A 22,049-nucleotide genomic window follows, 5' to 3' on the forward strand; every position below is an offset into this window, starting at 1 on the left:
TACCATTTACGATTTGATAAGGAGAAAGGAAAGTTGACTGGAGCATGTCTCACTTCTGCCTAGATCCGAGGCAAGGCTGTACAGCATGGTCTATTGCTGCTGTTCATATGTAGCCCAGTCCTCCCAGTCTAAGTACCTTTACTTAGACTGCAGGGAGCAGCAGCAACTAATTAATGTCCTGTAGCCTTTTAGAAAGCAGCTGTGGTTGAGAATACTTCCTCTCATACTTCTCCTTAGCATTTTGTAAACCTAGATTGTAATGCTGATTGTTTTGGTTCAGACAGATGTAATCAAGAGAAAGAGGGTGTAAGCTATAGACAAAATGTTTTTAACATGACTTTGCAAGTGCCATTGTCCAAAGCAGAGGGACACTGTCTACCATATTGGTACAAAAGGCAGGCTGTGTGTGCTCAGCATGAGAGCTATCAGCACACAGCTGTTACTACATGCAGGACCTTCCTAACATGATGGAAATTTAGAAACACTGTTTTAGGTTTCTGTAGAATAAGTGGTTTTGTCATCAGCCTTCACATAGCTGGCAGCCTGTCTGACAAGGTGCTAAGGTTGGTATCAAGAGCTGAAAATTACCTGCTATACAAAAAGACTGTGTTGTGTAGGTGGGTATGGACTGAGCTATCTGTCAAACTGTGTTTTCTTATCTCCTTCCTTCATGCCAGTGTTCTTGAAATATTCACCATGGTGAAGTATGCTCTAATTCTTAGAATCTCCCTCAGACCACTTTGGCCTTTTCACACTCTGTAACTCTCCTCCCTCAGTTCCTGCTATAGCAGAAGACATTTTGGCTTCACATCTATGAGAGGAGCTCCAGGCAGTGCTTGTGCATTTAAGACCAGACAGAGAGAAAGCTCTTCACTTCCAAAATATAAGCCATGGGTGAAAAAAACCTCTGACACAGTTACCTGCATTCCACACAAACCACATAGGGATTGCATTTTATTTTGTCTTTAAGAAATTGTAGGTTGCTAGCAGTCGATTTTTATTTCTGCACCAGTCTAAGGCTAAGTTCTGGTGCCATCAGCAGCATTTTCATGGACTGGCGGGGCTGATAAGAAGTAGTAGATTTGCATCCCGAGTATGAAAGGTCAAGGTAAAATTCTGCAGTGTGGGTTTATCAGTCTTTAACTTGCACTGTCCCCTAATCTTAGTGGTGTTTTGCCAAGGAGGTAGTATTGCAAACACAAAGATGTGATAGTGTGAAGTGTACAGGACAAGTTCAAGGCAAATGGGTGAGATGAGGCCTTCTCATTAGAGAGTACATTTGGAGTTTTTACTTGCTAGTTCTGTGAGCATTTAACTGACCACACTCACTCCCTCTTCTTGATGTGTTTAACTTCAGAGATGAAACTGTAATAAACCAGAAAATAAGGTCCTCTTGCCAGCCATTGAGGCATTGGGTGGGGCTTCCTGCAGCCCTCACAGTGTGATTCAAAGAAGGCTCTAGGGTGCACAGTGACCCGGGGCATGGCATGTCTTTGAAAGCATGTCACATGTGAGGGCAGGGCATGGCATGTCTTTGAGGGCATGGTAAACCTTTGAGGGTGCGGCATGGCAGCTCACACAGCAGTTCGCCTAGGCAGGGTTGCAGTCATCCTCCTGCCAGTGGGCTTTTTATTTTGTGTTGGGGTTTCATTGGTTGGTTAGTTTGGAGGTTTTTTTCAGCAATGGTCTCCACATGATCAAAAGCTATAGCTAGTAAAAGTGTACCAACCCAAGCAGAACCCACCAAGAAGGATGCATCTGTCCTGTAAGAAGTGTTTGAGCTTGTCACTAGCACCAGGGGACAGTGCAAAAGACTCCTGCCTGTGGTGTGAACAGGTGAATAATCTGGTCTGTCTAGTGGCTGAGCTTAAGAATGAAGTAGAAAGACTAGGAGTTATTAGGGAAAGTGAAGGAAATAGGCTGGTGGAGTTTCACCCTTCCATCCTTTAGAGAAGCCCACCAGGAGTCAGAGGACTCCCATGCCTCCCACAATCAGGCAGGAGGAGGAGACATAGTAGATGAAGTAGAGTAGAAACAGGTCCCTCCTCAGGTAGGTAATGAAAACTCCCCCTGACCTCCACCACTTACCCAGGTGCCACTACAGAATAGATATGAGGCCCTAGATCCAGAGGGTCAGCCAGATGACACAGAAGAAAATAATCTGCCTGGAGACCTTCCAAATTACACTTTGTCTGCCAGACAGATTACTACCTCTAGCATTAAAAACAAAAGAAGGCTAGTGGTAGTAGGTGACTCCCTTCTGAGGGGAACAGAGGGCCCCATATGTCAACCAGACCCATCCCACAGGGAGATCTGCTGCCTCCCTGGGGCTTGGGGACAGGCTATAACTGAGAGACTCTGTGGGCTGATTCAACCCTATGATTATTACCCACTGCTGATACTCCAGGCTGGCAGTGACGAGATTGAAAAGAGGAGCACTGGGGTAATTAAAAGAGACTTCAGGGCTCTGGGTCAGTTGGTTGATGGGACAGGAGCACAGGTGGTGTTCTGTTTAGTATCTTCAGTGGCAAGGACAAATGATGAAAGGAACAGGAGAACCTGCATTACCAACATGTGTCTTAAGTTCTGGTGCTATCAGCAGACTTTTGGGTTCTTTGATCGTGGGGCAACTTTTACAGCATCTGGCCTGCTGAGCCACATGGGCTCCAGCTATCTGTTAAGGGCAAAAGGATTCTAACCCACAAAGTGGCCCAACTCGTTGAAAGGGCTTTAAACTAGGTTCGAAGGGGGAAGGGGATGCAACCAGGCTCTCTAGGAACAAGCCCGAGGATGATAAGCCAAAGACAGGGGTGAAATCATCAGCCCAGCTGAAGTGCATGTACACTTATGCACTCAGCATGGGTAACAAAGGCCACACCTTGAGTGCTGTGTCCAGCTGTGCCCCTCAGTTTAGAAAGTCGAGACACTTGAACCCATCCAAAGGAGGGCAACATGTCTGGTGGAGGGCTTGGAACACAAGCCCCATGAGGAACGACTGAGAGAGCTGGGGCTGTTTAGCCTAGAGAAAAGGAGGCTCAGGGGTGACCTTATCACTCTCAACAGCTCCCTGAAAGATGGTTGTAGTCAGGTGGGGTCGGGCTCTTCTCCCAGGAAACCACTGAGAGAATGAGAGGACCCAGTCTTAAGCTTCACCAAGGGACATTTATGTTAGATGTTAGAAGAAAGTTCTTCACTGAAAGAGTGATTGGGCAATGGAACCATCTGCCCAGGGAGGCAGTGGAATTACCTCCCCTGAATGTGTTTAAAAATAGACAGGATGTGGCACTCAGTGCCATGGTTTAGTTGATGAGGAGGTGTTAGGTCACAGGCTGGATTTGATGATCTCAAAGGTCTTTTCCAACCTAGTTCATTCTGTGATTCTGTATTCTGTTCTGATGTGAGCAGTGTCAAAGATTGGAGGAGATGCTGATACTGCATTTCTTTATCAAACTTTTAGCAAACATACAGATAAATGTCTATAACAAACAGACTATGGAGCCCCTTGCATAATGTAAACAGAAAGCAAAGACGGTCCATTGGATCCAAAAGAAGCAACTACCTCACTATCTGCAGTAACTAAAATCAGTCTGAGTCATAGGGCCATCTCATGGGGTCTCACCAACTCCCTAGTTTGGGAGGCTGGTGGGTGTTGGGGGTACTGCTGGCAATGGGGCCCAGTGAGAGTGCCTGGATGTAGGACTCAAATAATACAAACCCATGTAACTGCTGTCTGTAAGCAAAAAGTTTAACCCCAGAGCTGTCTGAGGAAGGGCACAGCACTGACAGACAGATGTAGCACAGTTGTCTCAGAAACCCTAACAGTGCTTGAGGAGTCTTGAGTGTCAGGCAGTTTGCATGAGGGACACCAAACAGCTGCTGAAATTGAGCGCTGCTTTCACATTTGAACTGTGCTGGAATACCAGCCTTCATGTCTATGTTTGAAATGTTAGTGCATGCTGCCATTTAGTCCATTCTCTTGGAGTCTTTAATTGTGTACATAAAATATGTTGTTCAGAGCTGCAGCACTTGTTGTCTTCTTTTTGACACAGATTCACTTAGAAAGGACACCCTATTGTTAAACTAGTCATTTCCAAATTATGGAATTTTATTATTTGTATATCAAGCAAGTTCCTTGTTTCCTTTACATGATCTTCCTTCAAGCCTTTCAGTCTTACCAAACAACATTTCTAAGTTACTGTGAAATTCAGGAAATTGTCCAGTATCTTTACTTATATCACATCTGAATGTACATCCTGAGGTGCATAATGGTAGAGACTTTTCTGCTGTGTTTTCATTTTGATTTTGCCTCATTTTCATTACATCTGCAAGTTTATAAGGTAAGAACTGCTTTTTAAAAAAAACATTCATATTGCACATGATGCACAAAACCAAGATACTGTTCCCTGGACATTGAAAGCTATAGAGTTAGAGTGGAAATTTGTAAATCCAGTGCTCTTCCCTCTAAATTATTCTACCTCTTGAAAGTCCCTATATGTTACCAATTTCTCATCTGCCCTTCCCAAAGTATTGTGCCCTTCTGGAAGAAGTTTCTCCTGTGGCAGAGTAGCCCAATGAAGTCATATTCAAGAGTTCTTGCATGTCGTGAAGTAAGTGCTAAATGGGCTGGGAACTGGCAGACTGAGCAGAGCAGCACTCAAGGATTTTCTGTAAGAGAATGTCAGTCACTGTTGTGTGTGACTACTTGCAGAAATTCAAACCAATTTCTCCAACATTTTTTTTTCTGTTCAAACTAATATTCAGATTTAGTGCTTCTCTTCCCTGAAGTCAGCTCTCAAACAGATTTACAGGAGCATGTAAGATCACATCAGGCACAGACCTAAAGCTCCCTCTGAGTGCATATATTGATTTTGTTCAGTGTATGTCTGCAGAAGGATTAATTTCTCTTGCATTTCTGAACTTAAGTTAACCTATTACAGTAAAACATGACTGTAAAGCAACTTGACTTCATGTCCCAGCCGTTGGGAAAACCCAACTTGTGTTTAAACAGTAGACTAAACTATGATGCTTAGAACAGGTTAAACAGCACTCATAAAAGAAGCAGACTGTATTTACAGTGTCTGTGACTATAACTAGTTAGAAATATTGCTAATTTTGGCATGCGGGTGAGTCCAAACTACAAATATATTCCTAGTTAATTTCAAGGAACTACATTCAGTTTCTGAGAAAAAGACCTGTTAAGTATCTGCTTAGTTGCATGTGGGGAATGTATATAGTGAGTAACAAACTGATTATATTCAAAGTTAATGAAGCTTTTTGCTGCTGATGGATACTGCTTAGCACAGGTTCTCAGTCACAGGGATGAGATGGATATGCTGCTTTGGCCTGTAGGACATGGTGGCTGCATGCTCTGCAAGGGCATGGCTCATTCTCTGGATGAGGGCAGGAGGGTCACCTTAGATGTGTGTTCCTGGGGTCCATGCAGGGGAATGGGCTGTATTGTTCATAGTGATGGCTATGAATGATGTGCAAGAAGATTTGTTGTCTAAAATAGGTTCCAACAAATTTCCTTGTCACGGCAACCAGGATGGTGACCCTGCCACCACATGACAAGCACAAATGGTATCCTATGTTAGGAAAGGTTACCTAGGAAAGTTGCATGAAATAAGAATTTCAAAGACAAAATGTTTTTTTGTGGTCACTGCTGTGACTAACAGGGCTTCTATGTAGTAATTTCAAGCTGAGGATTTGCCTGTGTGGAGGGGATGAGAAAGGATCCTTGCAAGGTGGCAACAGCCCAGAACAAATTTCCAGCAGAATTTTCCAGCAAACCTAAAATGTGAACTCATGGTTTGCTCAGGTGGGCTTTATATAACAACTAAATAATAGGTATATGCTTGTAAGTCACTATATTTGTCCTGTCTGTACACACTGAAAAGCCCAAAAGGGTGGCTAAAAAAGCTCAAGCAAACAAGTCACAAAACAGAGTACAGCAAAGTGAAGCATTCTGCTAAAGATGGAACACAGCTTTCTCCTCACTGCTTTGCACCCCTGGATCCTGCCAAAAATACGCCTCAGAATAACAGGATCATTTTTGTTGCTGGCCTCTGCTCTCTGCTTCATTCACCACATATGGTCATGGTGTTGGCTTGAGCTAGGAATAGAGAGGCAAAAGCCTTGCTATAGGGAAGACAGGCATTACACTGTCTCGGTTATAAGCTGGCAGGCTAGAAGAGAGTGAACTGGGCAGGGTGCCAGGAGTCCCCATGATGGCTATCACTTTCTGACTCTAGGAATGACTTCCTTTTGCTTCATTTCTGTTCCTACACATCTGTAAGTATCTGTAGGTGCTATATACTTTCACACATCGCAGCCAGCCAGGCCCATAAAGCAATATGAACAGAGGCATGGAAAAATGGCCAGTTTCCTCCTTCCAGTTGTGCCCTTTGCTCGGAGCATTGAGATTCACTGCAGTTGCTGCTGCACAGGACACAGAGGCCCTTGTCACTACTCCACCAGCTCCATCAACACAGGATGGCTGGCTAGACTCCAACCAGAAGTCCTTCCATTTCTCTTGGAGTGTTTGTGTCACTGAGGGAGGTTATGTGCTCATTAACTCCTAGTTTTTCTGTTACCAAAAAAAAACCCCAAATAACAAAGCCAACTCTGCTTGTGACTGGAAAAAAAAAAAAAAAAAAAAAAAAAAAAAAAAAAAAAAAAAAAAGGAAGAAAGAAAAACAAACCCAAAAACTCACTTTACATCTTTTTCCAAAATATCTTTAATTGTCTGGAGTGACTCACTGACCTTGCTACACATCAAGAGATCAAAAGGTATATTTTAAAATAAAACTAGGCAGATGAATATTAATTCTGCTTCAGTCTCAGCTCCATCTGTATTTATGGCTTAGTGTTCTGGGTTGAGTCTGTTCTAAACCAACAGGACAACCTATGCTTAAGAAACTACAGGATGATTAAAATAGCCATCTCCTTCTGTGAAGCTTCATGCAGAAACTCAAGGCAGGCTGTCCTCCAAGCACTATTTTATTATCTTTGGAGACATAAACAGCTTGCTTGGTTTGTCTGGCTGGTAAACACTTTGCCAGTCATATGTTGGTTTTAAAAGCCAATGTGAAAGAAGTCAGTATTGTAGCTTTCCAGAAATGTAAATCCTCCATAGTGACTGCCAAGCCAGGGAGTTAGGAGTGAGGAGAGAGAGAAATGGGGGCCATTTTTCTGCATGAAGGCATGAAAGTTTTAAATTAAATGTATTCTGCTTACATTTTAATAATTTGTCCCCAGAATCTTTCAAAATATTAATTGTCATCAAGGAATGCAGAGTCCCCATCTGCTGGCTTGTGTTCCCTTTGGGAAGGCAGTGCACCAGTGGTGCAGCTGCTGGTTTGAAATCTCCTCACAAGGAGCTTTTTCAGGCTTTTTTTCTGGAACATGGAGCTGTTGGAGCTGTCCCACCAGCTTGTTTGCTGCAGCAGTCTTGTGTCCAGAGCTGCAATGTGATATTTCATGCACACTAATAACCACATTATCATAGTAGATAGGGTCAAAGGGACCAGCATAGCCCAGCACTGTAGAGTGAGAACACTGATAGAGTGAGGCTATGGCTGAATAGCCTCTCCAATTACAGACCCAAGAAGCGCTGTAGCTGTTTGCTAACAGAGGTGAATGGGAATGAATTCTTCACTGATGGGCAATGCATGAAGAGTTTTTCCACATTATCTGGATTTCCACATTTTTCACAAATCTGTCCAGATGATGGCAAGTCAGGAGGATTCTTTAATTTCACTTTTAATTTCAGCCCTTAGTGATGCATCTTCACAGCCCCTGACAACTTGTAGTCAGCTGAGTAAATATAATCTCAAACTACTCAAATGTTTGTAGGTGTCTCTGAGAACAGAATAATTTGCAAACACTGCAAGCAGCATGTGCCAACAACAGATACAAAAGGTACACAGTGCACATCTTTGGAGGAAGAAGTTTACAGGTAGTCCTAAATCTTACCTTCCTCGCACATAGATACCTTGTGGTTTAATATTGCTAATGCTTATACAGCACCATCAACAGTATCTGCTCCTTTTCCTATGACAAGGTGATGGACAGTTCTCTCTGTAGGAACAATCAGGGGTGACTCTGGGCATTGGCAAAAGAGCTGGCTGGAACAGCAGCCTACTGGCAGCACAAGTACCAGCACCCCAATCCCAGCCAGCCAGGCTGGCTCTGGTTGTGGGGGATGTTCAGGCAGAAACAGGGAGGTATGGCAGGATGGGGATGGCAAAGTTTGGGGTCAGCCTGATCAGTGGCTCAGTAACTTGGAGTGTTTGGAGCTTGGCAAGACCACTTTCAAAGACTTAGTTCTCACAGGATGTCCCAACAGCTTCTTATTTCAGAACAAGCTGAACATCTCCCTCTCCCTTGAGATTTTGCCATCTCAAGTTTCAAGTTTCAGCTAGAGCAGAAACATTTCAGAAGGCCTTGTTCAGCCCTTGAATTCACAGATGTTAAGTGAAAGTCGTGAGGAAAGGAAATCTGGGCCAATAGTCTCTTATTTCACAATTCAGATTGCCACTCAACATTGTGAATAACTGGGCCTGAAGAGTAACATAATAACATATAATGTAATCATAGTGACATGGCAAGAAAATTCCTGTTCCCGTGGTAATGAGCTGTTCTCCAAACAGGATAAAATGTGATCTTTTGCAAACATAAGTCTCATTCAATTCAGTTTACCAGTGTAGTATGCATACTGTATTTGCGTATAACAAGTTTTTCCAGGGATACTTTGCTTTGGAGTCAAAACACTTCAGAACCAAAATGCTCTGAGATGCTCTCACCTTTTGTGTTATCATTTACAGTTCTTTGTGGACAGTAAAGTAGAACCAAGATCTAATATGTGAGCAGTGCAATACAGAATTCCTTGTACAAAACTGGAAGCAAGTACATGCAGCAGAGAGACAGGTGGGATGCCTTTGTAGCTTACAGCAAACAAAGAAGCAGAAATAGCTTGTACAGTGTTTTGACTATCAACAATCTTGTTTAATACAGAAAAAAAGTGATATCATTTGTGTAGAATTACAGTTAATAAATAGATATGGTACTTTTACTGTAGTAATATCCTACAGATAAAATTAGTATATACAAATAGATATTATAACAGAGGTTAGAGGTGAAAAAAATCATTTTAGATCACCCAGTTCATCTTGGGACTTCTCATTTGCAAGTACTTGAGATGGCAGTTGAGAAATTAACTTCAATATTTCTTTTACAATGATTTCTTTACATGTTCTTTTTTCACTGGAAAGTATATTTTTCATTCTGATTCTTAAATTTTATCCAAAATAGTATAATTCTATACTATTTAATTAACTTCCTAATGTTCCCAGATTGTTACCAGAGTATTATTTCTTACATATTTTTGTGTCTGGATTATTGTCTGTTGTCCTTAGATTTGTTAATTAACTAATCATAATGGTGAAATTGAAAACCTGAATGTCATTTAAACATGCAGTACTTGTGGCTTAAAAATTGCTGTGGGTTTGCCCCTTGTGACACAAGAAATAGTACCAATGAGTTTTAGGTTCTGGAGTTACTTGAGAGCTTTTGAACAGTTTTCCCTTCCTTGATCAAATGGATCAGCTGGTCCCAACTATGATGTTTTCCAGGCAAATAGGAACTACTAGATTTTCTTTCAACAGGATGCCGGGAAGTTCTTTCATGTGCTCTGATACAGTATGTAAGCTGAGCTGCCTATTATTTTTTTAAATGTACTTTCCTCATTTGCCAAAAATTAGTGAGCAAGCCATGTTCAGTTGTGATTAAGAGAAATTAATCTTGGCTATAGAATGTTCTATTCTGCAGGGAGGAAATAAACTCTGCTGATCTTTAAAGAAGCTTAAGCAGAAGTACAGAACCATTATTTTCAAGACTGCCTTAGGAATAATGTAATGTAAAGTTTACATAACAAATACAGTAAAAGCTAAATGCTGGTGACATGAATTAGTTCTTCTGGATGTCACCTTGATGCACTTGCATTATTGAGCAGCCTCTGGAGAACAGAAAACAATTGATGAAGCTGCTGTTGAAAGCTGCCACACACATGAGAACTTTCAGGCATTTGTTTAAAGACAAATTAAAAATAACTCTTTGTACAAATAATAGCTTATCTGAAAACCATTCAGTTTATTTGTACCATTTGTTTGTCACATCTTCATTGGTTTGTTAAAAAAAATCTACCACAGAGATTATTCACATTCACTTTTATTTATCCCCGTACATTGTGCCCAAGCTGGGATAGTGCAGAACAGGCAAAGTTTGGGGCAGAATTAAAGCACTGCCCTTTTTTTTGTTTAATGAGATGCTTCTGGAATCCTTGGAAAAGTGATGTAAAATTAGTATAGGCTCTTAGAAATTAAGAAATTATATCTCAGATTCATATTTGAATTATACTTTAAAAAAGAAACACAATCTCCTCTTCCAATGGAATCTGTATCAGCCGAATGACATTTGTACTGCCAAAAACATGCAACCTTATTTCCCACAGGAAGCAACTCATTAAGAAATGAGGGATGCCTCCAGATTACTGGAGAGAACCATGAATCCCGTGGCAGCAGACGTCCCGGGAATTTCTTGCAGTGCCGGTGGGAGTAGGGAGAGTGCAGAACCCGTCCTTCGGCCCTGGAACCTTTGCTAAATGCCTTGTGTCACACCGCCCTCAAGGGGTGTGCTCGGCAGTGTTCCGGGTGTGCTGGGAACCAAGTCTTGTCCATTTACATACTTCAGTCCCAGGCTCCGAATTCTGTCACAGATGCTTGCTCTGGGCATTTGCCTACTTTAAAATTCTTTGTCCTTTACCTTGGGTATCATGCACTTTAGAGAAGAATCTTGAACCTTGTAAAGGAAGGTTCTTATGATCAAACACTGAAAAAGTGTGTGAGCTTTATTTTCAGGCCATACAGGAAATGGAAATAGATTTGTTAATGAGACCATGTCCCAGCAGTGCTAAAGTGAAAGTAGACAACCAAAAGCATATAAACATGTTTATTTTACTATATTTAATCTTGTTAATATATTGTTTCCTTACTTTGAAAGACTAAATATACTGCTAACATAATCCACACAGAGGTAAGAATGAACTGTTTTGGTTAAACTGTTTTGGTTTATACAGTATAAACTCTGGTTTATACTGCTTGGAGAAGGCCAAGTGATGCTGGTACAAGAAGAAAGTCAGAAGAGCAGATCTAATTGAAGTTTCTTACTCACTGTTTGTGTGTAAGGATGGGTGGGGCACAACACAAGGATTAAATGTATGCATTGGTTAGAAAAGACAACTGTGCTCAAACTGCAGCTTCAATTTAATGTATTGTCTTCATCACATCGTGGCAAAGGACGCAAAGTAAACAAAAGGACTCTTTGGCTAATGTAAAGCATGCTAACATGATCAGCTTTTTAAAAGCTCCTTTAATTTGTACAAGTAAATTCTTAGATGTGTACCAAGGTTTGTATGTTGTATGAAGCAAATTTAAATATTGTTTTCCCAGTTAATTTTTCCCTATTTGTATTCGCTTGTTCAAAAAGTATATAAATACATGCTTTCTGTATAACCTGTAAAGTATCTGATGGGAATGTTACTTACCTAATAGATCAACTATTACAAGATTGAAGGGTGGGGGATATGTGAGGAAGATCTATGGTTTTGTGTCAAGGTAACATTTGCAGCCATTTAATTCACAGTTGGGTATCTATGACCTAATGCTGCTTCTAGCTACATAGCTAGAAATGCAAACTAATTCCACGGAGTGTAGTCCAAGTAATTTGTGATGCTGTGAAGAATTGGATCTTTCATGCTCTGAATTTTCCCCCTTGTGTAAACAGGGTAAAAAAGAACAAAAGGTAAAGAATGGCATTTTGCCAAGGAGATTAGTGACCACCAGGACATCTTTGATATGAATATTTAAAGTATCTCATCTGAAAATCTATAGAGAACTGTCAGTTTCTAAAATATTCTTCCATGAAACAGTGCAGTGCCACATAAAATACATTGAGATAGATGCTTTCCATATCTACACAAAGGTCACACAACAGGCAAAACCAGTGACAAAACTGTGTTTCTCACGTTAGTTACGGTAAGAGAAAGGGTCTAAAACTCCTAAAATGCAGCTGTTGTCAGGTTCCTTAGACTAAAAAAAATCCCCACTTTTATGCTGGTGGACTTTATTTTCTCTATTTGAAAAAGAACTGCATATTGGTATTGCAAATTGCTAAGTGATAGAACTGTTATTCTGCATTGTCTGGTAAAGCTGTAACACATCTGTACTTTTATTACCACTTAAATGTCACAATCATAGAGTAGGAAATTCAGTAACAAGCTAAATTTGAGACCAGGCAACTCTTTAAAAAAAAAAAAAAGATGGCACATGCCTCAGGCTGTGCATCTTACAGAATAGAACATTGGATGACAGGATGGACATGAGCTGGCAATCAGTACATGCAGCCCAGAAAGGCAGATGTGTCCTGGGCTGCAGGGGAGGGGGTATTCTGCCCCAATTCAGGTGAGACCTCACCCTCAGAGCTGCCTCCAGCTCTGGGGGCCTAGCACCGGAAGGATGTGGAGCTGCTGGAGTGAGTCCAGAGGGGGCCACCAAGTTGATCAGAGGGGTGAAGCAGCTCTGCTGTGAGGAAAGGCTGAGAGAATTGGGGATTGTTCAGCCAGGAGAAGACAAGCTTCGGGGTGCCCCAGCTGTGGCCTTCCAGTACCTGAGGGGAACTTACAGGGAAAGGGGGGCATGACTATATGGCAGAGTATGAAGTGACAGAGGACAAGTGGGAACGGGTTCAGATTGAAAGAGAGCAGGTTCAGATTAGCTATTAGGATATTCTTTACTGCGAGGGTGGTGAAGCACTGTCACAGGTTGCCCAAAGAAGCTGTGGATGCCCCATCCCTGCAAGTGTTCAAGGCCAGGTTAGATAGGGCCTGGAGCAACCTGTTCTAGTGGAAGGAGTTGGAAGCGGATGCTCTCCGAGGTCCTTCCATCCCACAGCACTCCCCGACCTCCGGAGGTCGCTGCCTGCCAGGCCGGGCCGGGCCGGGCCGCGCCACTCCCCGCTGGCCTGGGGCGGCCAGCTGCCCGCAAAGCCCGGCGAGTGGGAGCAGCGCGCGGAGCGGACGGGAAGGAGGGCGGCTATCCGCAAAGCCCGGCCCGGCCGGACGCGGCGCGGAGCGGGAGGCCGTCGTTAAGATGGCTGTTGTGCGCGGAGCGCCGCCGTTGTAGCGCCGCGAGGAGCCGCCCGCCTGCCCCGCTCCGTTCCGCCGCGCCCGCCATGGAGTGCCCACACCTCGGCTCCAGCGTCTGCATCGCGCCCGACTCGGCCAAGTTCCCGCAGGGCTCGCCCTCCTCCTGGTGCTGCAGCGGTGAGTGCGGCCTGCGCGGCGTGGTCCTCTCGGCCCGAGGTGGCCCGGCCGTTCCTTTGTCCTCGCCGCCCGGTGGTGGGAGGGCGTCCCGCGGCCAGGGGAGGGCCTGGGGGCGCGGGGAAGGCAGCTGCCCCGGCCCCCACCCGCCAGGGCCGCCCCGCGGGACCCTCTGAGGGGGCCTGCACCTTCCAGCCGCCGCTGCGCCCGCGGGGGAGCCGCGTGTCGAGGCAGGAGTAAGGGCTGTTCTTCCACCCCCGGACCTGACCTGGGCTCCCAGCGCAGCGCTCTCCGGCCCAGGGCGGGCAGCGGACTTTGTCCCGGCGGAGTCGGCGTCCCCCCGCCCCGGCGCCGTGCAGCTCTGCGGGGCTGCGCTCTGCGCTCCTTTTGTCTGCCGGAGGAGCTGCGTGCTCGGCTCTGCCCCGGGACCAGGGCTGAGGGGAGAGAGAGCAGCTGCCGGCAACTACAGGACCAGTGTGTTCTTCAAATCGGTCTGAGATTACTTTTTTTTTTTAATATACATTTTTAGAAGGACTTTAGAGAGTGTAGTTTTAATTAGATTGTTGCAGCTGAAGGCGTCGCTTGGGACCCCCCTTCAGGCCAAGGTTCATCTCAGTGAAGGTGGTCTGTGGGGGTTTGAGAGTCATGCTCAAGTGCCCGTGAGTCGGTAGGAGTATAGAGGTTGTCTTTTTTTAGTACTTTGCTCTTTGACTTAATAATGCAAATATCCTGGCGTCACTACTGTCCCTCGCATGATCTTGTTTGTTCAGGGGCATTCCCTTTAAACGTGCCATGCGCCAGGTGTTTTAAATTTAGCTTTCTACATAGATAACCCCTGATGTTTGCTGTCGTTGTTTGTTTGCTGTAGTTGCGTTCAGTTGTGCTCCGTATGAAAGCAGATTCATCCACATCGGTTTAACGTGGGAGGTAGGCCTCGCTTAGAGTAGCAGCGGGACTTGTGCCTGTGGGCACTGGGGAGGAGAGAAAGCCTCCTTTGGGAATGACCGACCAAGGAGCACTGAGGGGCTGGACGTATTTTAAGGAGTTCCTTTTTTTTTTATTTTTTTATTTTTTTTTTTTAAGGAAAGATGGTTCTCCTTTGTCTCGTAGTTTCAGTGCCTTCGTGTGGGTAGGCTGCTGCTTACTTATCTTCTTCTCTGATTGCAGTTTCCGGGAGCCAAGGTGTGGTAGTATTACTGCTTCCTTTTGCAAAACCGGTTATTTTTCTCTGTAATGCTTTTGATTTAGAGGGTGTACACTTTACAGTGGAGTCATGTGGAGAAATGATTAGAAGGAAAGGAATACAGGAAAAATTGTTGTCCCTAATGGTTTTTCACACACACACACACACACACACACACAAAAAAAAAAAAAAAAAGAAAAAAAAAAAAGAAAAAAAAAAAGAAAAAAAAAGTTTAACTCTGTAAGTTCATCTGTTATCTTCAGAATATCAAGAGTAAGCAGAGTTGTCAACAAGGAGCATATGGCAGTAGGGAACCACCCTTCAGAGAACTTGAGAACTTCAAAAACTACCAAAACTAAAAATATATGCTGAGGTATTACTATAACTTCCTACCTTAAAATAACAGCCAGTTTATGGCTATCCTCTTATGCATTCTGCTTCTCAACAAAGAAGTTTAGCAGTTAGGACAGCTCTTTCTTTGTTGTTCAGAGGAGTTTCTCCCAAACCAGCACTTACAGGGAGAGCCAGCTGCTGGGTAATCACCTGAGTTAATTGACAGCACTGAGGCAGAAGGAACGTGTGAGGGCTCTTTGGGAACTGAATAATGATGGCACCGTATCATGGGGAATTTTTTGTTTGTAATGCTTTTTAAGAAAATAAAGATAAGTCATACAGTACTCTCATAGATAACTGTTGAAGTATTAACAAATGGCTAGAGAAAAAAACCTAGCTACATTGAATTTAAAACAGTCCAGTGAACAAACAGCAGGCTCTTGTTAATTGAAAGCAAATGAAATTGTGGGGTTTTTTTAAATAAATGTTGCATTTCTAGTATAGTAAAGCTGTAGTGCCTCAGTTCTCATTTCCAGCTAGTACTGTGTGATTATTGTTACATTAACTCTTTAATAGTATGTAGAGTACTGTCGTCTTCTTGTTTGTACTCATTTTGGTGACATTAAATTTTTTAAAGAGATTTAATACTGATTGATGTCAAGTCACAGTAGATACTATGTCTTATTTACTGGGTTTGTTTGATATAACTTTGTAATATAAAATTAAACAGAAAATGCTGCATGTAAATTAATACCTTGTCAAGATCTAATGCATTTCCTACTACTTTTGACACTGTTTTCTAAGATTGTGTGGTTTAAGTTCTGTTTGGTGGTGGTGGTGGTGTTCCAGTTGTAGGAAAATGGAAGGCAGTTTTCTACAGTCTGTAATTACAGGACATCTCTCATCAAGTACATTGTCTTAAACTAAATCAGAACTTGTCAGTCCTGTTCGTAGTTGTTGCTGACCTTTCCAGAAAAGGATAGTGATCCAGGAAACTTTCTGGGAGCTACCTGATGTGCCAGTGATAACAAAATGTTGCAGAAGAGGTTGGAGAGTGAGTTTTAGTTCAGACTGCCAGTGGCTATTTTTATCTTATCTGGTGTTCCAGAGATTTTCCTTGTCTCTCTACAAAAACTCTTTATTGCAACAATAACTTGACAAGGTAATATGGAGGGACTTTTGAATATTGTTACTTGATCTCGAATATTACGTCCCTGTGTAGTGGAAGGAGTGTTGCATTTGGTGCTAATATTTGGAAGCCAGCCTTACTGAAGGTAACGGGTTGGTTAGAGGAGTGTGTGCATCACCCTAAGCTGCTTCACTGGCCTAAATGATTTTCTGTTGAAAGCTTCCTGCCTGAGTTGCTTTGGGGGGGTCTTATGATGAAGGAAGATTCTTGAAAAACCACTGAGAGGAAGCATTGACAGCAAGGGTGTGATCCAAATATCAATGGGTTTGTATTGGATTATACCTTTTTCTGACCCAGAGATGGGGCAACTGAGAGGCGTTTTAAAAACTTTTATTCTGTCTTCAGTCTCATGAAGGGTGAGATAATATAGATGTTATAATTCACGCCATCACAATCAGAAGCCAAACTATTTCTTAATTACAATAAATAATAAGTGTTTCTTGGCCTGTCAGCTTTTGCCACACAATGCCATTAATGCCTTAAAGCCGATAATTTAAAGTTGCCCTTCGTGGGTCCTACTACAGTGTACCTTTCATAGTTTTATTTCTCCAAAGTATCTAGTCTCATTTGCAAGGCCATCATTTGAAATTTGTTTTAATTTCTCTCTCAACAGTATCTGTACTATTTAGTGGAATTTCTAAGTCAGCATTTTCTATCTCGATGTTTGCATACAGATACATACTGTGTGAGCCTTCTGTTAGGCTTTGAGAGTTCTCTACAAATCCACATTTCCCTGTCGAACAGAAAAAACTGTAATGCAGTATGTTAGTTTTTAAGTGTCTCTACATCTTCTGTTATGTTCCTGTTAAGTAGTTTGGAAGTCAAAGAGTTTAAGGCCCCCCATTCAGAAAGTGGTTTGCTTTCCCCTGGGTATTTAATCCGGTCAGGCCTACTCTGTACAGTAAGCAGTGCAGAAAGCACCATGTATTTGCTTTGAGAAGCTTCAAGATTATCAAAAGAAAGTGCAGAATGTTTGGGGTTTTTTTTGTTTTTTTTTTTTGGGGGGGGGAGGGGTTGTGTTTCTTTGTTTTTTGCAGATCTATAGGCAGTTTGTTGTTGTAATTAGGTATTTAGAAGGAGATATATATGTAAAGTAGAAATTGAATAGATACTGAAAATGGCTTTTAATTAGTGCTGTTATGGGAAATAATGTGGGCATATACCTGCTAATTCCAATTGGAGTGCAGTCTTTCCACGCGCTTTAATTTCTGAAACTTGTGCTGAAGGAAGCAGAGTAGCTGGAGGCATTGGCAGTACTGTGTCACAGACAGAAGCTGTTGCCTTAGTATCATGTGCCACACCTTCAGCACTGTTGTACAAATCATGTAATTATGAAAAGTACTCTGGAACAGCTCAGATATGGTATTTCTCAACAGCTTTTTATAGACTCATCAAACCACAGGGAGCCCTGTCTCACCTAAGTGAGAAGATTGCAATCTTCTAAGCACACCTGTGAAAGTCTGGAGAAGTTTTCCAACTTTTTTGTGTGTGGTTGAGGATGCATTAATTGTTCTCACTGGTCTCATTGGTTGTTCAGTGTAGAATTTGAAGTTCTGTGTTTTGAAGAACTGTAGACTGATAGGATTGTGTCTGCTGAAGTAGAGTTTCCGTGATTTTTGGTTTTTTTTAAGGGGAATTGGGCTTGTGAAGTATGCTTAAAACATGCTTTTCAGATCACTGTCAGTTTAATATTCCTCCCCCCCCCCCCCCCCCCTTAAATAACATAATTTTGTTAGGTATTGAAGAGCAGTTCTGGCTGTAGACTGGTGTTTCCTGTAAAAGCCGAATGTATGTGCCTGGCATTAGTGCTTTGCATTATGATTTCTGTTTCATAAGAGTTGTAATTGCACCAGTGGTCAGAAACATATGTAGGATTTGGATTTGGAAATGACACTGGGAATATCAAAGACAAGAGAGCCAGCACGAGCAAGCTGTTTGAGGTCTAGTGAAGAGTGATTACAGTGGAAATCCACGTGCTGAGTTAATGACTTTTTTTGTGTGTATTTAAATTACTAAAATATTTGGTAAATTCAGTTTGTTCAGAATAAGCCCAGATACCCCGAGTGCTTACTTAGATTTAAGATCAAATGTTTTGGGCTGAGTAGAACTTTCATGAACATGACTGCACCAGGTCACACTGCTTTTGATGGGTTTTTTTGTTTGCTGCTTCCCTGCCCGCCCCCCATCAGGTTTTGTTTTCTCGGTTAAATTAGTTGCACTGTTCTGCTTTCACTGGGGTAGGTAACACCATTTTGCCACAGTATCGTTTTTGGCTTTGGATAGTTGCAGTCAGTGCCAAAACAAGTATAGCATAAAAGCACAGGTACAGACTTTACCCTCTTGGCTTTCTTTTTTATCCCAGCTGCTTCTCAGTGTTGCTTCTCCATTTCTGTAAGCATTTCTGTCTCTGCTTTTCCAGTTTTATTGCTAGAGGTCCTGTTTTCTTCTGTCTTTTCATGATTACTGTAGTATAGGAGGAGGGAAAACTTGCTGAAACTGGAGAGGGGTAGGTGGGACCTTATTCCTAAGAAAACTTCAATTCTCTGCATGTAAACTCAGGCTAAGATCATGGACAGTGTGTGGACCTCATGGTCTGTATTGTCTGTGTGAGGATTATTTGTCACCCTACATCTAGAAAATTAATTTGGCCTGGAAATTACCAGATTTCTTCTGAAATTTAAGTGACAAAGTAAATATATTTTAAAAATTACCCCTTTTTATTCAGTCACTTTAATTTCAGAGTTGAGTACTCTTTCACCTTTTCATTTCTCTGGGTCACTGCTATGCAAGAATGCTTGTTTGTAACTCTGTAGGTTGTTATATCTCCTTAGATTCAATCCCTGGCTGTTGTCTTAAGTTAGCTTGTTAGATTTGGGTTTTTTCAGACTCAGTCTTGTTTTCCTTAAAATTGGTTGGTTGTTTTGTTTTTGTGTTTTGTTTTTTCGTGTTTGAATTGGTTACTGATGTGTGAACTGACCATGGGGTCAGCAACCTGTGAGATAGAGCACACTGCTTTGGAACCAGTTCTGTTAGAAGATACACATTTATTGAGATAGGATAAAAGTCTTAATTTTAGTCTCATAAGTCAGATGGAAATTTAATTGAAAAAAAAAAAAGGCAAGTCTATCTTTTCAGATGCTTAGTATCTTTTAAAAATCAGTAAACTTAAATTGGTGGTGATTTATATTTTCTAGATTTTCTTTTCAAAGTTTTGTTTATACTCTACTCAGCTATCATAATCTATCACAAAATTTGAACATTACCTTGGGATGCTTCAGAGGAAAGAAGTAGACATTTAATATGTTTCCTTTGAGATCTAATCTTTCTGTTGATTTTGAAGATCAACTTTGACGGGCAGATTTTATTACTGGCTGTTGTAAGTATTCAGTGCTTTGAAATGACTCTTCAAAGTGTGGCACATAAGGAGACAGGATCGTCTGATGCATTATGGGAACAGGATGGGACACTCCTGTGCATGGCAGACTCTTGATTTACCTCAGATTAGGGCAAGTCTCATTACAACTGATTTTAATGTAAATGGGACGATTTTCACCTGCCTTTCCCAAGCTCTTCAGGTTTTGCAGGTGTTAAATCGTATCACTGCATCACTGCATTAGGCTTTGTTTGTCTGATCCTGTCCAGGTGCTTAGGCTGACACACTTAGACCACTTAGACTCGTTAATTTTTTAAAATTTTTTTTTTTTTGGTCACAAGTGTCTGACTTTGACAGAGTGAAAGTTTCAGACCCAGTATTTGGAATGAAATTAAGCTTTGAGTCATTTCTCATTTGATTGGTAGCACTTGCTTCATTTAGTAACCTGTTTGTGCTTCGCTTTCTGTTTTAACTAATATTTCTTACCTAGATAAAAAGTGATTAAGGCCATTAAGTAAAATATTCCTTGAAGATTATAAAGTGCCATTTAATCAAAAATTTGGATCTGAAAACTAGTTAGGGCTGTTCTTATTTATACATCAGTATTGTTGGAGGAAACAGATTTTACTGTAGAGTGAATTGGAATTGCTCTATGGTGCCCTTGTTGTGGGAGTAGTGTAAGATTTTGTCCTTAAAAATCCTTTTTCTCGATTATAAGAGGATGTGTTAAATGGTACTTGACATGATGAGTACACTTGGTATTTAGCAGTCTTATATAGTATGTCAAAGCAATCCTCTGGGGTTACCCCTTTGGACTATCTTGTATAATTCTGGATCTTGTAAATGCAGTTTGAGATTTCTGTGGCAGATTTAATTACCCAGGTGAATCTAATCCTAATACTCCCAAGCAGCCTGGCAGAACAAAATGGTGATTCTGGAAGTTGGCCTGCCCCTGGTGGTGCAAGCAGACAGCTTTTTGCCTGTGAAGCAAGGTGATACCCTCAGGTTTGGGTGATAGCCCCAGCCGTGGGGGCTGAATGTCCTTATCAATATCAAATAGGGAAATACTGATTTTTCTAGGTAATTCTTAGGTGGGAATATGAGCTTCTGCTTGTCTGTGCCAAAATAGGTGTATTTTCTCAAAATTGCCTTGAACCTTTTAATTTTTGGGGGGTTTTACCCTTTGTGTTTTGATTTGGTAATGTTTTCATCCACCATGCATTTCTTTCTCTCTCTCTTTTTTTTTTTTTTTTTTTTTTTTTTTTTTTTTTTTTTTTTTTTCCCTTGTCAGAGAGATGGTTTAATGTGTCTTTGCTAGTATTGGGGAAATAGGCAGCTACAAACAAACAGATTATTATTAGATTATGTAAATAAAACAAGAAGACGTCTTTCTGTCCCCTCTTTTCCCTCCTATTCCCAGCTTGAATATTTTGACCTGCTCTTAATTTCTGACTTTCTCAAAATGACATTACACTGTTGGCTTTGCTGTGTTTTTTCCTGACTGCTGTCTGAAAATGAGCATTTACGTGTCTTACTCTAACAGATAGATTGACTAACTTTTTTTTTTTTTTCTTTTTTTTGTGGATAGTAGTGCTAGACTGAGAAACAATACATGTCTTTCTCTGAAGGCTAAAAGCATTCAAATTTAAAATATGTGTATTTAAATTTGTATGCTAATTAGTTATCAAAGTAGCCAAACAACTAAAAAACGTTTTTAGAGTGTAAAGGAGAAATAGAGGCAGTATTTAAAAAAAAAAATGCTTTTAGCTATGCTTGATAAGATCAGACTGCCTCTAATGTTTTCTTTCTGTCTGTCTGTCTTCTCATACTTTTCACTTTGCTTTCAAGCAGAATGTGATTTTTGTACTATATGCAGGAAGATCAACTGCTGACATGTCTGCGTTGTCCTGAAGTTTGGCTGGACATGTAGAAAGATGAAATTCTCAGAAAAATGGCAGTGATGTAGCCCGGCAGCCGAATGTCTGTGTGTGACTGGCAGCGCTTGTTCTTTCTGTCTTTCCCTCCCTTAACCAGAGAAGCGGCGTAGCGAGCTCGAGCTCGGGGGTGTCTCTGTAGCGCTGATGGGAGTGACCTGACTTTGGTTTGGCACCTCCTCCCCCACAGCTTGTTCAGCCGCTTCCTGGGGACCTGTTTACACTGCTTAGAAGTTTTCCTGACCTCCCTGTCTGCTTTTCCATCACTGCACTGAGAATACAGGCAAGCAAAAATGCCTGCATTTTTGTAACATCCTCGTTTCTCAGAGTAGATTTCTGATTACATAATCAGAATACCGAACTGAAGCCAGTGTGGTTGAGTGTAGGGGAGGCGAATTCCAGGCAGATGAAGCTGATCACGTTGTTCTCTGACATCCTTCAGCGTTAGGAATGTGTTGAGCACTTCACTGACGTACTTATTCTGTGAAAAGTTGTGCACCTATCCCTCGTTTATATTCTCACTCAGGTGTTTAGTATATCTAAATTATAATATATTATATTATTATATATAATTATATTATATTATATATATAATATTATATAATTTCCACTGTAAATGGGAATGGTTCACTGTAGCCATCTGTGAAATTTCTTCTATGAGA

The 22,049-nt window shown here is 41.7% G+C and overlaps 1 protein-coding gene across 2 annotated transcripts in view; it reads left to right on the plus strand.

The window, feature by feature from the left end:
* The first annotated feature begins 13,138 nt into the window (after positions 1–13,138).
* Positions 13,139–22,049, plus strand: part of USP3 (ubiquitin specific peptidase 3) — a 42,966-nt gene continuing 34,055 nt past the window's right edge. The window contains exon 1 of one of the 2 annotated variants that reach the window (XM_083870691.1): positions 13,139–13,378. In XM_083870691.1, the coding sequence (XP_083726817.1) occupies positions 13,288–13,378 (91 nt within the window). In that variant the 5' untranslated portion in view covers positions 13,139–13,287. Of the gene's footprint in view, positions 13,379–14,231; positions 14,303–22,049 lie in introns of those variants that run through there. The other variant, XM_083870692.1, reaches the window with a different exon arrangement.

This window comes from Zosterops lateralis, assembly GCF_965231275.1.
Source record: "Zosterops lateralis genome assembly, chromosome: 13".
In the NCBI taxonomy this organism is placed as follows: Eukaryota; Metazoa; Chordata; class Aves; order Passeriformes; family Zosteropidae; genus Zosterops; species Zosterops lateralis.